A 16,089-nucleotide genomic window follows, 5' to 3' on the forward strand; every position below is an offset into this window, starting at 1 on the left:
AGCTGTTGTTAACCAAAATGCTGGCGCCTCGCTCTCATTATATATCCCCGTCTTTGAAATACAAGGAATAAAACCGAGCACAGATTGAAATACTTTCATTACACGAGTTGAATGGAGGTCACGGTAAATGAACTCTTATCAATCTGTGTTCACTGTTATTCCTTGTATTTCAAAGACGGGAGTTTTACATAATAAAGCGATGCGCCAACATTTTGAGGAACGACAATAGCTCGTTCTTTCCATGCAGTCAATCAGGAAAATGAATATGCAAATATTTCGTCACTTTCGTTCAGCCAATCAAGAAAAAGAATGTGAACGAAAGGAACGAAAACTCTGTCGTCGTTTTCGTTCAGCCAATCAGAACAAAGGATTGCATACGAAAAGGGAGAACATTGCAGCGTCTAGCCAATCAGAGGGCCTATATCGTTCCTTTCGTTTCGTTTCGTCCATGCATTTAGCAAGTTCGCTATTCAAGCAAAAGTGAACAGTGCGCCGTTGCCCTAATGCAATGGTTTGTGTACACCGAACCAAAATGGGCTGCTTCAGAGGTGTTTTTCATCATTGACCCCAGCTTATTTTCACCAAGAGGTGAATTACAGAGCCATACTGTTATCTGTGCATCGAAATTCGGCCATCGGTCTTTGACACAAACCGGACTGTTTCGGATTAAGTTCAGACTGGTACGTCCAAACGCACCGACTGGGCAATTTTCGAAAATGTTGGTTTAGGGGCCGTTTTACCACTGCTAAAACAGTATTTTAGCATCGGTGGAATGAGCTCTCGTCCAATCAGAATGGCGCATGGTAACATGATATAATATAATTGTTTATTTGGTTCCGCTTATTTGATTGTTTACTTTTTTTACGTAATTTAGGATTTCTGTTTTGAAAAAATTAAAAGCTCAATGATTTCGTACATAAGCATATTGGAGTAAGTGAAAAGTTTGCTCGCCGAACCTTTTCCGCTATATCTAGAAGTTCCTTTGTTTTGCATTCAGTTATATCCGGATCGTTCCATTCACCGTCAACATCACAGAATCGCCTCATTACTCCTATAGAAATAAAGAAATAAAGACACAAATTAAGCAAAACCAGTAACGTTCGTTACATCTAGAAATAAATAAATCTAGGTGACACCAATATCCTTTTCTATTTGGTACACAAAACATCAAAATTCTGGCTAGTAGCTTTGTTTGATACATCACGCAATGTGCTATCGGGTGTACCTAGTGAATAAACTAAATTGCCAAAGCATATATTGTTTGTTTAGTGCATGGCAGTGAAGAGCACCCTACATACCCAGGGCAAATATTTTACCATCAGCAACACAGTTGCATTGAAATCATTAACATCCGTTTCCAATATAAATTACAGAAGTATAATGTATCTCGTGCCTTTGCATACGCTGCATCATCTAGAATTTAAGCAATAAACCACACCCAGCTACGGTATACCACGAAATTTTGACAGTCCACGACATAAAGGCACTCGCTATCGCTCGTGCATATATGAATTGAACTGGTCAAAACCGAGTGGTATACCGTAGGTGGGTGTGCTATTATATCATGACAGTATATTTACATTATGGCATTAAACGTCAAAAAAGCATTTTGCTCTTGCCGAGAGCTCGCGTGTGCACGTTTGCGCCCACCATGCTATATCGCGAATATACCAAGGTTCTTTCCACGTCTCGACCTATCAGATCTCTGTATTTGCGCCATCAATATACTAGTATGATATATATATATATATATATATATATATATATATATATATATATATATATATATATATATATATATTTGCGCCATCAATATACTAGTATGATATATATAAATATATATATATATACACATATATATATATATATATATATATATATATATATATATATATATATATATATATATATATATATACTGAGAATATAGTTACTTGTAGTTGTCAATGTACAGGCTGTTTCATGCGCTAAGCAATCATCATCCTGATGATTGCTTCGCGCATGAAACAGCCTGTACATTGACAACTACAAGTTACTATATTCTCAGTATTACCGCCCTGCAGAAATGCATTGAGCACTATACTTTGCTTGCATTGACAAGCAAACCATTTTCGTATATATAATATATATATATATATATATATACATATATATATATATATATATATATATATATATATATATATATATATACTGACAATATTCTGTCAAAAATAATTCATAATGAACCTCTGTGTCATGATTACTTGACCCAGGGTTGAAAATCATTGACTTGCCTTAATGCTGAAAATAAACAAAGAGGGGCTAATGAATGGAAAACTGATGTCTCTGAATCGTAGAGTTCGTTATACGTCAAGTCAGGTCAGAAGCATACTGTCACATGTAACATACCTGCTCTATTATCGGAACAGGGAATCCACGAAGTAAAGTGATTTGGTTCTGTTCTCTCCCAAAGTCCATCGTCACTTTCCGAACAGTAATTATTTTCGACATCTGTTGTGACAAGGAAACATGGTCCTTAGTAATTATCTGAAGTATCACATCAACCTTCACAATTTCCCATGTGCTTGGTTTTGAAATAAGTCATTGTAGGTTTTTACTAACCACAGTATATTTAAACGGCTCCGAGTAGTGGGAGTAGCAATCAGACCAACCGCCAGGAAATGCCCATACACATGGAATGACCATTTTTTTTGTTGACAAATGAAAGCTTCTCAAGACTAGAATTCAATTTTCAACAACAACAATGCTAACTGTACAAATATAGGATGTGTAATAAACTGAGGGATTGGACAGAAATTACACTGAGGGGGAAAGCCGGTGGTATTTGGGGAGGGTTGCAATTTTGACACACTTTTTGAAGGATCATGAAATTTTAAGCATGCCTTTGGCAGAGGGTCGCCATTTTTTGCAAGTATTAGAAGTCAAGATTTTGCTGATATAGTGCTTCATCACATTCCATGAGTATCAATTCATAATATATGGAAGGTTATTTGGAAAACTATTGACAATTTCCCCTACGTAACTTAGCTACATCTGTACTTTTATATGTGTTTGATAATTCACATACATGAACTTTGCTTCGAGCAGGCTACCAACCTTAGGAGTATGAGGCTATTGGTAGAACAGGAGGCTCAGTGCGTTGACTTCAGTGATTTGCCTTGCTTCTTTTGTATAGAGTTAGGATAGGACGGCCCAGAGTGATGCAGAGCTGAGACTGGGGCCGAGTAGTGCCTTAGCCCCTGCACTCATGAGCAATGGTCCTCATATCTGCATCCCCACACAATCTTACAAGGGTGCCTCAGCCTGAAGATTAGTTTCCTGTGTTTCTGCCCCTTCAGCTGGCCGAGCAGCCACTTCCCTTCGTTTTTGTCTACGTCCATATTCCTTGGCCATACTCTCGTTGTCTGGTTTGCCTGGAATGTATAACAGCACGGGCATCCAGATATTCTGTCTAAAACCTTGCTGAGGCTGGTATATTGCTGCATCGGAAGCCAAAATCTGAGGCGATTGTGCCGGGCGATGAACGCCAAGCTGACTACCTTGTTGCTTTGCTTCTTCACATCTTTTGATATGGCACAGTCATTTAAAACGATCAGAGTTAGCCTTTCTGTGCATATTTTGTGGACCGTCTTAGCGACTTTTTATGCCTATGCAGGAGATCGGTAGAATGATGTCATCGTCAGTGAAAAGGAACCTCTTGTCATAGGTTTTGATGTTCAGGAAAGTGTGGCACAAGAAAATGGTGTATTCAAGCTTTAAAGGCCCCGTTAACACCCTCATGAGGTGTTCTGTCTTGCTGCAACAGGTTGGCCTCTTATGATCATGTTCGAGGGCGGCTCTACCCACAACCTGCCGTTCATCTCTTCCATCCACTTTGAGCTGCATGACCCTATACTTAGAAGAGGATGCTGCTAAGACTATTTTGTTCAAATGAAACCTGCACATTGACCAGCAAGTAGACTTACATCAGCAACCTTACATCATGTTCTGCTGTTGTTGTGTCGCTGTGTAATTCCAGATGCACCCCATCCTGCATGTTCATCTCTATCAGGCCAATTGCTATTGAATTTTTCATGCTTAAAGCTTCTCACATCAACGAAAAGGCAGAATCTGTTCTTCAAGACATCGGCCTAAGAAACAATGATGTCCTGTTTTTCGATGCTCTCTGCAGTGTGCCAGTGGGCCTCTTTTCTGAAATGTTGGGGGCCATTCTTGTCAGGGATCCCTCCTATCTTTATACTTACACTTTCAATGCCTGCATTTAGGAACAGCTCACTGTCAAGCAAATTTTGCGTGTATGCCTATGTGAACAGAATGAGCAAGGTGCGGAAGGGAGTAACCAATACCATGTTGATGCCGGCGATGATCCCTTTGGGAAAGCATACGACATGGCAAAAGAAGCAGTCAAGCTGGGCCATTGACTGAAGGGACTGGCTGCAATAAGTGCTTCAGCTATCCCAGGATTGATAAGCACCATGAACACTTTCATCCTTAAAACCGCATGATGGGCTTCGTAGGAGAAAAGTTGTGTATTTTTATGATGGTGCTTCTACAGGAATGCAAAGGCGGCAAAGGAACAGGAATGCAAGGGAGGTATTGACCAGAGCTATTAACCTTCGCTGTTTGGTATGCCACAGCCAGTTGTGGCATAACTTTTCTAGACCATTTGATGGCCCTAAACCTGCCCCAATAACCACCAGGTGTATTCTCCATGACATGGATGCAGCACTACCTGACGATGAGGCTTTCAAGGTTTGGAACAACCCCCACATCAAGGTTAGTTGCAAAGAGTCCTCTGCTGGAGTTCAGCATCAGTGACAACAAAGACTTCAGCTACAAGAGGGAGCAAATTGGGCCTTAGTAATGGCTACATATGATAGATGTTACCCACTGAGACCTCTTGCTGAGCAAAGGCACAAAGTTCTACAGCCAGGATTTTCCGTCAGCTGCGACAAAAATGTTTCTACAACAAAGATCTCTTTGACTGGAAACACAAACATACAAGTCTGGACAGTAAAAGGGCCCACCACAGTTGACTTTTTCTTCACAATAAGACAGAAGGGCAGTACACCAACAGGGTGTGGCAGCAGGGCGCAGGCAATGGATTGACAAAGGCAGGCACGACAAAACTGAACAAAAGCATCGATGCCTATGTTTACTATGTTTACTATATTCTTGGGCCCAAAGCTCGCATAAGGAGCACAATCGTTGGCGGGACAGAAGGGGAAGAACAGGTGTGGAAAAAACTTAGTGGGCTCGTTGAAGATATAGGATTGCCAATCTGGAATAAGTCGCTAGCTACATGGTGGAAAGACATGATTGACACTGCAAAAATGAAGCTGGATATGGTGTTTTCGCCAACTCTGCTTCTGACATCAACCAAGATGCTGATAATCACTGGAAGTGTTGCAGGGTACAACAATAATCTGCAGTATGCCACCGGTGTAATGCTTTTTGGCTACAATGACAGTGTCAATGCTGAAGTGGAGAAAAACACAGCCTACGAGATGGAAGACCACCACCAAAATAGACAGGCCCATGGATGAAGAGTACCCTGTGGGGGAGGAAAGCCCCTCACTCGCGCAGCTCTGGCTTGCCCCTATACTCGCACGTCAGGGGGTTGTGGGCTGCAATATACCACATTCGAGACCAATGGTAAACGGAAAGTAAAAATGACGAAAGTGTTTGCCCTCATGGAGGCTCTGGCAGGGCTGTTTCATCATTTGCTGTAAAATGCATCTATTATTATAGGGTGATTGACAAAGATTGGCTCATTGCATGATTGGAGGACAGACTGCAGGAGCATAAGAAATCATACAAGTTGGCATTCTGGCTGAAGTACAGGATATATGCTGGCGAGAAGCTTTGGCCACAAGTCTTCTCCTTATCTATGTCTCGCTTTGGTGCTAATGTTGGCAGCATTTCTAGGGCTAATGAACATGCCAACAGTCACCCTTCTGATCTCTCCAGCCCACAAACTAATCAAAAGGAGATACTGAAGGTATGCAGGTGCATGAGATACTATGGATCAATGCTCTCTAGAGCAAAACAAGCAGAAAGAGGCGACGGCAAATCCTTGCTTGACGAGCTGCAAACTTTTGTGGAAGAGAATCCCATGTTCAAGCGCCTGCACAGTAGACAGGAGTAGACCTACAACTGGTCTGCAATAGACTTTGTAGATCTGCATCAGGGTTTTGTAGATGAAGAGCGAAAGCAGTTTTTCTACATGAAGCTTTGTCTACAGATATTGTCCATGCCAGACATGACTATGTCTACAATTTACATTAACTTCATCTACGATGGATCTACACTTGATCTACCATCGAGTCTTAGGGAGTTTCATCTACAAAGAATCTTTTAATTCTACTACAAAAGCACAATCTTGTCTACATTTATCTAAATCTTAGAATACATCTACAGCACTGGTTCTTCCTGTACGTACTATGTCCGATAATCCAATCCCTTCAAATTCTATGATTAGCAAACTGCGGGCTCCATGGAAGAAGGCATTAGTAAAAGACAAGATGTTTTACCTTACATTTGAATAAATACAGTACAACAATAGAAAGAAGAAATTAGTGAATTAGTTTTCTTTTCACCAAAAGTCACTCCTGTTTAACTCAAGGAACAAACATGCGAAATATCACAGGGATCAAATTACAGTTTTGTGGTAAAGTTGAAAATATAATGATTTACCTGTAATTAATCTTTGAAAAGTGACTTTAAAGTGAATAACAAATTTAAAAATAATGAAAATCAATATGTTGTCATTGATACTCTCTTCAGATGATTCAATTCAGTGGCTTCTAATTCCTAAGTTTAATAACTGATTAAATTTAATTTTCTAGGCTTGATAACAAACAAACAATGAAACAAACCTGTTTGATATCCCAGCTGCTTTTGATGACAATTTTCATTTTAAAAAATAACATCAAACCTAAACTTTCAAGTATAATTAAGTTAAGTCACTTCTGAATCATGTGAAAATCACCAGCTGCGGCCATTATCTCGCAGTCAAATTACAAATAATTATATCTTAAATCATTGCCAACATAAGACTAGTGTTATCTTAGCAATGGCATTGCAGTACATGCATAACACAAGTCAGCTTTAAAAATTACCGGTACTGCTTATAAGTATTTCTCCACCTGGATGATGTATTCCATTGCATTTTATGAACTAGCTTCGATTTCCGGGTTAACTATGAGAATTGACCTTGTGCGCATGTGCAATCAGAAGGCGCCATATTTTCAACGATTCAGTATATCAGAGAGAGAAGCAAGCTCGCCATTCTAGATACTTCAACAAAACTTATTTTTCAAGCCCATTTTCGTCATCTATACACCTTGGAAACATATCTTTAGTTACATCAATTCTGATATGATTGACAGTGTTCTCTTCGAGAATTACATCAGTTTGAGAGATACATTAGCATCAAAAGGCAGCAGCACAGTGCCTCTATATAGCCAGTATTGGTAATGTGTTAGTTGCAATGCAATTTGTGAGCTCGAGGTAGGCCTGTGAGGTATGCAAGGTTTGTTGATCGTCTTTTTAATACCATGACCATATGAATTTTGATTTGGTAACAGTTCTGAGGACCGTGCTGGGTGTAAATTTATGGATGCAGTGACTCAGGTGCTCACATAGCACAATGTCGAGGTCAGGGACCTAGGGATCATACAGTGATTCAATTGGACCTTGACTAAGCAGCTCTGCGGGCATCAAGAGATGTTGCTCCCTTCTGGAGTGCAGTCATTTTAGTAGTTGGGTGGCCTTGTTGCCCACCCTTGTTGCGGCCTGAACAAAGAAGCCTCCTGGCTGATCAGTGAAAAGCCATAAAGGCCAGAACACTGGCACAAAACCCCAATTTACTTCTGCAGCCAATCCTATCAGCCTTCATAAGAAAAAGCTTTCTTTTGGGGTTGGCATCTGTTAAATGTATCAGCCTAATGGGCTGGAGGGAGGTGGTCACTGGGCAACAGATCTCATTATTCCCCTTGACTGTTCATTTGCTTGCAATTGGGCACTCGGTGACCAATCTTGACGAGCCTGTGCTGTACTGAGGATGGGTCACCGTAGAGCTTTGTCCTAGGAACTTCTGGTAGATCCCCCTGACATCAAAATGCCACCAAATGGGGTCCTCAGGCATTGAATTGTGTTGCTTCCGGCTGTCCTCGGGATGGTACAGGAATGGCAAAAGGGTGTCTTGAAAGTGGCCGATGTGACACTAGATAGCAGCTCCTGCATTTGGTTGCAAACTTTCTGTTTCAAGGTCATGATAAGGTAACCAGGTATCCGGGCCTAAAACAAAACAATCCCACCCTCGGCAGCCGGGTGAACCTTCCATGTCTCTTAGCACTGGACTTTGTCAGACTGGAGATGGATACTCATTTTGAGGGCCTTGAGGGCTAGGTCCTTTACTCGATGGGCGGGGCGACTTCAACCTCCTTGTAGTAGTAGATCTTCCAATGCAGCCTCTCGTCTGTGATCTAAGCAGCAGTTGGCAGTAGTTAACCCTGATCATCGCAGCAGATGACTTGGATACCCCTGTGTGTCAGTCAGGTATGGCAGGCCTCCAGAATGGGCCAGAATACGGTGCAGATCTCGTCCCAGATAATCATGTAAGGGCCCTTCTTCTGGCCCATGCTTTCTGAGCCCACTCTGTCTGACCACTCCGGCCGAAAAATCTGTGACAGGTCTGGGCCTTGAACCCTCTTTCCTCAGTGTGAGCACAAGAGGAGCATCTCTGGCGTAACAGCTCAATCAATCCATTTAGGTAGCTCAATTAGCCCATGGTCAGTGGGCCATTATGGTATGGTGCAGTGGTGAGAGAGGGGGTCTTTTTGTTGCCTTGAATGTTAGGATTTGGGGAGGTAGGCCACATTTCCATAGACATGTATTGCTGCTCTCCCTTGTCACGCCACTGAGCCAGGGCAAACAGGGCGATGTATGTTTGCCCTTACAGGTAGGAGACACACCATATCTCATGGCAGCCACAGCATTTTGGGGCTGCAAATGCACTGATTCCATTAAGTTTGTGCAGTACCATTTTCTTGGCATACATGCTGTCAGTGGCCACCTGGACAGCCTCCTCTGGACAAAATTTATGAAGCATGCTTAGGAGATTGATGCGATCATAGGCCAGCATACTGGCCTGCAGGTTGGCAGACTGAGGCTGTGAGCCATCATACTAAGTAAGGATATGGCCTAGGGGCATCTCATTGGTACTTTGACAAGGGTGTCACTTTGGCGGAGGTCTCTGACCTGGTAGTCGGTCTCTTCTTCATTGGTTACCAGCCATCGAGTCAATCTTTTTCTGTTGGCCTTGATGCCCTTAGTGAATTTATCGATGATGCTACACTCTTTGTCACAGTCTTCTGGGAGCCAGATATTGGTCTTTTTCTCTATGGTGACAATGGCTTCACGAACTTTTAGAATGGTTTAGAAGGCAAGAATCTGTAAGGAAGGCAAGAAACTGTGTTAGATCCAAGCCGTTCTCGGCAACATGCTTTCTAAACCACAAGGGGATGACAGGGTTGCATGTTCTTGAACTCCCACTCCTGAACCTCGGCAAATCCAGTGCCGATGTCTTCGGGTAGAGGGCAACACCAGTAATGCAGTGAGTTGGATTTCCGAAATGCTTGAAATAGGGCTATGCTGGAAGGAAGCAGGGTAGCAGGCCTTCATGTCGATGCTGACAGCGTTCCTCATGTTGTATTCCATCGAGTTCCAGAGACTGCATTGGCCATGCTGCAAGCAAGACTTCTGGATATCTGCAAGAAAACTGGCTTGGGTTGTCTTCCAGCTGCTCTTTTCCTTGGCCATGATGCTGACCACATATTTCTCACTGAACACCTTCTCAGCAATTGCTTGATCACCTAGGTTATCACAACTTTCAGGAGCCTCTCATGGGCTTCCTGAGTTCTGTAATTACCAGCCGTAATTGAGGCCATCTTGCAGTACGAACTGGTTGACTTTATAAAGTCGTCAATCTTTACTACCTCCGAAAAGCCAGGCCACTGCTGGTGGCTCATCTTGGGTAACTTCTCTGGTGATCTGATAGACATCAGAATGAACTTGCCCACTGGCAGAGCTTTGATGAGTCATGCTGCCCTCTCATCTGTCATGTGAACATCAAGGCCAGTCGACCAGCACTAGCATACATGACATCAGGGATCTCAATGTCACCGATGTCAAGTGGGTCCTCTGCTTCCACCCTGCATGTAGAGAAGATCGCAGGGCACCATCGACCTGAAACTCATCTTTGGTGTAGTCAAGGATCTCAGCCCACTCATCGTCTGGAGGCCTAACTGTGAGGGGATCTCGTTATCGAAATGATTAAACTGCTGACCCTCTGGAATCGGGTGAGGCATTTCTGCAAGAATCTCTTCTATCAGGTCTAACAAAGTGGTGATTGGGTCAGATGGGTATACTCTTCCTAATACTAATTGTTTATAAGATATACTTTTAATCTAAAAAAAAAGAGCAAATGACCCTCGACTCATTTAAATGTCGTCAAAATTACTTTCCTCTTGTTCCCCCACTAGCATCCCCTTCTGTTGGCACAACAGCCTCATATACACTCTTTTGTGTTCGCATCCCTTACAAAGGGACAGCTTATGAAAATCTCCTCTCGCAGACTTGGTTTTGTAGTTGTGAACACTGCAGAACTTCTAAATGCACTCTCACCACCGAGCTCTGTTGAGTTCAACCTAAGTCATTAAGATGTATAGCATACGAACATGACAATACTTTTACTTGCATATTTGTTTTACAATTTTTTTTAACCCCCGTCAGATTTTTGGAGATAGGTTTTGGAATGGGTCTTTTGGCCAATTAAAAATGCCTCTATAAGGGAGTAGGACGTTCGGTTGGGCGATTCTAAGGTGATTGGTCAAATTGCTACCCCTGGTCATCATGGCCTTGGTTTCCCGATTTCAATGCCTAAAACGTCATTACAATTTGAGCGAAATGAGCGCTTTCTCGAGCAAAATCACCACTTAATTAGCCTGGATCGATGAATTTGGAAATGGTGCTGGGAGTGTTAATTTCTTGAGTTAACTTTTGGGCTGAAATAAAAATGGAAAATAAAACTGTGAAGGGTTAACTTCTAAGATATGGCTGGAAGTTTTAAAAATGAAAAATAAATGTGTGAAGCATTGTTTCTTTCCAGAAATGGTGCTTGGAGTGTTCATTTGGTGGATTAAATTGGGGGTCTGAATGGAGACTGAGGTGTTATTGTGATGTTTTGACGCTACTCTATGCTACTCAGAGCACACTTTACAGAGAAATCCTAATTTATGCAGCAGACATACACAGACTAAGGGAGCCTTCAGTTATTACAGCTGGGGATGGGCCAGCATAATCCAAGGAGGTTACCTTATATTTGAAAACCGCAAAAGGCAAGTCATGTATGTTCCAAACACCAAAGTGGCAGGGTCACTTTATTTTTATAAGTATTCATATCGTGAAAAAGCAGTTTCAGTGTTCAAAAATATTCTGGGAAATACAATTCACTAAATGTTTGATTGGAGTAGGCCTCACAACGTCTAGGGTGACATAACAGTCAAAACCGCTCGTATAAATCCCCATCCTTAAAAAAGAGTGGTTCAATAACTGAGTTGTCTTAATTTTCCGACTGCGACCATACACTCTAGAGTTCGAGAAGCACTCGTACTAACATACTCACTATCACACATTGCACGCAAACTTTGTCAAGCAATGAATAATCGGTTATCTTGGTGAAAGACAGCATCAGGTACAATTCTGTCAACCAGAAGGGGTGTCAACCTATTGTAGAAAATTCATAAAATTTTCGGTCGGATGTGAACTTACAATGTACGACACCCAGTCTGTGCGTGATTGCATTCTGTGAAGTCATTTCACTGTAAATCTGAATATAATTATGTGTATTATCAATCACATGAGCATCCTGCCTTGACAACTGTATACTCTATCCTCTATCTGTCTTGTAAAGTAAGCTCGCTGAGGGCAATGAACAATTCCTATCAGCCTTTGGCCGAGGTAAGGTTACGATTAGCTAAGGTGGAAGTTGCATGTTAAACACAAACTTGGCATACATTGAAAGGTTCCCCTTGTGCTGTTGCATACTAGTATTGTTGATATCTGACCAGTTTTCAGACTCATGTAGACAAATAAGTACAAACGCTAGAATATAACTGAAAAAAATTCCATGTCATTGTTTTTTATGTCAATTAGCAATAAGAAAAATACATAGATAGACCTTTTTTGTATTGTGACTCTTAAAACAAATATAAAATATGTGTATATAATATAAAGTAATGTATTCTAAGCTTTCATGTAGTATTATAGTATGTTGGCCAGGGTATTCCACTAGGGAGCATGTCCTTAATTATGCACCTTTAATTTTACCGTTGCTCACTTTGCTTCTTCTTATAATAACCCCAGGAGCGGTGGGTACTTCGGTCTGTAAATTGGCTATTTGACCCCTTCACGACCTATACCCTGGCACTTTTTATGATATGAAGAAACTCAAATGCGACATTTTTCCTCTGCAAAATTGATGTGAAAATGCACACTTTCCCTTTGAATTGACGCCAAGTGAAAATGTGGTTGGATGTTAGAAAGTTTTCAGTTGACCCAGTAGACGTATATCAACAGAAATACCAGTATGTGTAGTCCAAAAGGACTCGAGTAAATGAAAATATAGGTTTTGGTTCAATGCCTGTTGAAAAGTACACGATATGTAATGTTCCTGTACAAGAACTGAACAAATACTAGACTAGCTCCAAGGCTGTGGACAAGTAAATATCAAAAAAAGAATACCAGACTGCCACATTAGAAGTAGGCTGTCGCATGTATCTTGGGGTGAACGCAATGGCTCACACCACCAAGTAACTGCTGCCGAGAAAAGCCAAGCAAACGGGGGCCAGTCTAAACAAATACCTATTTCATCACAATGTGCGGCACAAAGGGAACAAAGGAGACAAAATCAAAATAGTTATCTGTGATGTACTAAGAAAACACGGAAACTCAGAGAAAGATCACAAATTATTTGGAAAGTGTTCAAAATACATATAGTGACAGTGACATATCAGACTCAGAGGAAGATGATGACGGTGTTGGTAGCAGCACAAGTGATGCATACAAGTTTAAGAAGAAGAGCAGGATCTTTGAAAAAAAATCTCTTTTCCCATCATGTTGCATTGTATGCCTCATGACTGATGCACAGGAAGGATTTGCAAGCCAACCCTGGCCATAATAAGAGAACACTCCATAAGAGACAATGATCATGTGCACGGAGTACGTATATACAATGGGTAGGTAAAATGTACAACTTACTGTTGTCATTTTCACTTATTTCATTGTCATTTCCGTCTCTTGCTGACAAAGTTCGCTTTGGTACACATAGTCCTCCTTCCTGTCTGTATCCATCACTACACAGGCACAGATAGCTTCCAATAGTGTTGTGGCATTTAAAGTTGAAGCTGCAATTGTGTTGGTCGTTTTCACACTCGTCGACGTCTGCCAGTAAAGAAACGTCACACAGCAGTCGTAAAATAGCGACAGAAACAATGGTACACATTAAAATCCAAAGCAGATGAAAGTTAAAAATTGTCCTCTTACCAGCACACCTTCGATAAGGGATCATACGGTTTCCATGATTACATATGCTAATGAAAGAATCGACAATTCTCGTCCCCTTCGGACAAACAAATAACACTCTGCTTCCGTAGTTCAAATGTAACAACGTGCCTCGTCTTGAGCGTGTGGCGTTGAGAGTGCATGAGTCGGCCCTAGGAAGGCTATCGACGCTAGTGATATGACTATTTTCTGTTGTTGGTTGAGCCACCGAAGTTGATAAACTAACAGTAGGTGGTGTGATCGAAGATTCATTGTCCTCGGGGCACAACGTAGTTGAAGTTCCCAGCGGACCTTGGATAAAAGAGAACACGTATAAGATTTTGGATTTTGTTTTGTACGACGCAGCAGATGAATGTATTTTACCGGGTAAGAACTAAAAAAGCGAATTGTGATTAGGAAATAGGAAGTGGGTTTGTGTAAAATTTCAAATTGAATTAGGATAAAAAATTTGTACTATTTTCATCAAAACAATCGCGAATCATATTGTTCGTAAGAGAGTCAACAGACTGGATAGCTGAGACTATCAACACCGGATGCAACAATTAATGACGTCAGCTACTTATTTGGACAATTGGACATAGTATGATATCCGATGGGGCCATAAAAGGTTATTTTGCAGCAGAACATCTTTACCAGCGTCCCTTTACGCAACAATTCTTTTCTCATTAAAAAATGAAAGCCTTTCGTTCTCGATGACTATAACCGGATAATTTTGAAGAAATTCGTCAATCATTCTTTTCCTAAAAGTCTTTTGGTTTTCCACAAGATGACAAATACTTGACTACCCAAGTGTAAAACGGCATCTTTTTTGCATTTTCCCGTGAAAATTTGCAACGACTAAAGTCAAAAACGCACAGATAGTGATTTCTGTCTGTCATGTGAGGTGACATAGATTAATTTCGTGACAACTCAATGTGGAAGCCAGTCGATTCATCATAAAGTTAATCAATTAGCTAATAGAGATAAACTAATCATATAAAGCTCAACTTCGAAAGCACAAATCGTCTCTTGATTACTGTTTCCCGGTTCTCGAAGACCTTACTAAAATAGATCACCAAAAACCTTTTATATTTCACATAGGTAAGATATTCATCTCTTAAATGATGTGCACAAAGCATAGAGTCTTTCTATCTACGGATCCCGCCAAATGCTAGCGACAAATATAGGTAATAATGAACAAGTTTGGTAAAATATCGGAACCTGACAAGAGTTGTCGTTTTAGACTCAGGGCGGACATTCGTTAATCTGCACAAGGTCTACATTCAAAGTGCGATTCTAAATGCGATAAATAAAAATGTGTTTAATAAGACATTCTAGTCAAATTCACATACTTATTCTATACACTTGGTTTGCCCAGGATCCACCTTCGCCGTCTTCTTGACAGTCATCAGATTGTCCGTATTTCGTATAGGTGTTTTCAGCATTTGAACTTGATGCACACCATCCCCCATTTTGTACAGCAAACACTGTGTAACCTCTAGCCATGGCAGCTTCTTTGCATTTCCGAACTGCATCAACGCGGCTCTGATATGGACCATCTAGTCTACTGTCTTTTCCTTCCAAAGTTGGAATCGCTCTACTTTCACTGTCTTTCCAACACCCCAGATTTTCTAAGTCACTTTGCGGTACTGATCATAAAAAAGATGATAATTCCATCTTAAATTTCCGCCACAATTTAATTTTACAATCACAGCCGATACAAGAGCAGATGAACTCGTCAATCAATTGGCAATAGAGATAAACTAATCATATCAAGTTCATCTCCTGTCGCATAAATCATCTCATTACTGTTTCCCGGTTAAATTTCACATTATCTCAAGGTCAATCGTTGTAATTTCTCTTATACAGGTACATGGTACCCCAGCCGAAGACAAAATTCTCAGTGATCAGACTAAAAAAGCCTATGAACCACCCTTGACGTTCTCTTGGCCGAAAATAGAGCATGTAATGTTTGAAAAGAAGCTACCAAACACTTAAATATTTTCCTATAGCATAGCGGACAGCTTTTGCGCATTCTAATCCGTGCGAATCGAATTGTTCAACCATATTTTCCTTACATGTAATAAGGGACGAGTCAGTTTCTTCATCCTCGGGCTTTGGATTCATGGGGGTTTAACTTGTTTTTGACTCTAACACGACTGGAACTAATTTGGGATAATAGTATGGTGAAGTAATGTCGATATAATCTGCAAATGTAACCCTATCTGCTTTTCTTTTTATGTTACACACTTGTTTTAATGAGTAATTTGTAATCGCACAACATTCAACTATAGCACATCTAACATTTTTGAGAAATTTGAAAATATAAAGATCAAATTATCCCAAATTAGTTGAAATCGTGTTCTCTGGTGATGGGAGGATCACCCAGAGTTTCAAATGCCTGATAGGGGTGACGGGGTCAGTGTGTTTTATTGGTACAAGGTTTCAATATTCACCGGAAACCTGCAGGGAGTTGTTGGT

General features: G+C 40.9%; 1 protein-coding gene across 1 annotated transcript in view; it reads right to left on the reverse strand.

Moving 5' to 3' along the window:
• LOC139146340 (adhesion G protein-coupled receptor L4-like) overlaps positions 1 to 16,089 on the reverse strand; it is a 45,559-nt gene that overhangs the window by 17,850 nt on the left and 11,620 nt on the right. The window contains exons 2-6 of the mRNA XM_070717747.1: positions 14,961 to 15,257; positions 13,612 to 13,920; positions 13,327 to 13,509; positions 2,392 to 2,493; positions 957 to 1,051 (exon numbers count right to left, since the gene is read on the reverse strand). Of these exons, the coding sequence (XP_070573848.1) occupies positions 957 to 1,051; positions 2,392 to 2,493; positions 13,327 to 13,509; positions 13,612 to 13,920; positions 14,961 to 15,257 (986 nt within the window). The remainder of the gene's footprint in view (positions 1 to 956; positions 1,052 to 2,391; positions 2,494 to 13,326; positions 13,510 to 13,611; positions 13,921 to 14,960; positions 15,258 to 16,089) is intronic.

The sequence above is a fragment of the Ptychodera flava genome, chromosome 12 (assembly GCF_041260155.1).
Source record: "Ptychodera flava strain L36383 chromosome 12, AS_Pfla_20210202, whole genome shotgun sequence".
NCBI lineage: Eukaryota > Metazoa > Hemichordata > Enteropneusta > Ptychoderidae > Ptychodera > Ptychodera flava.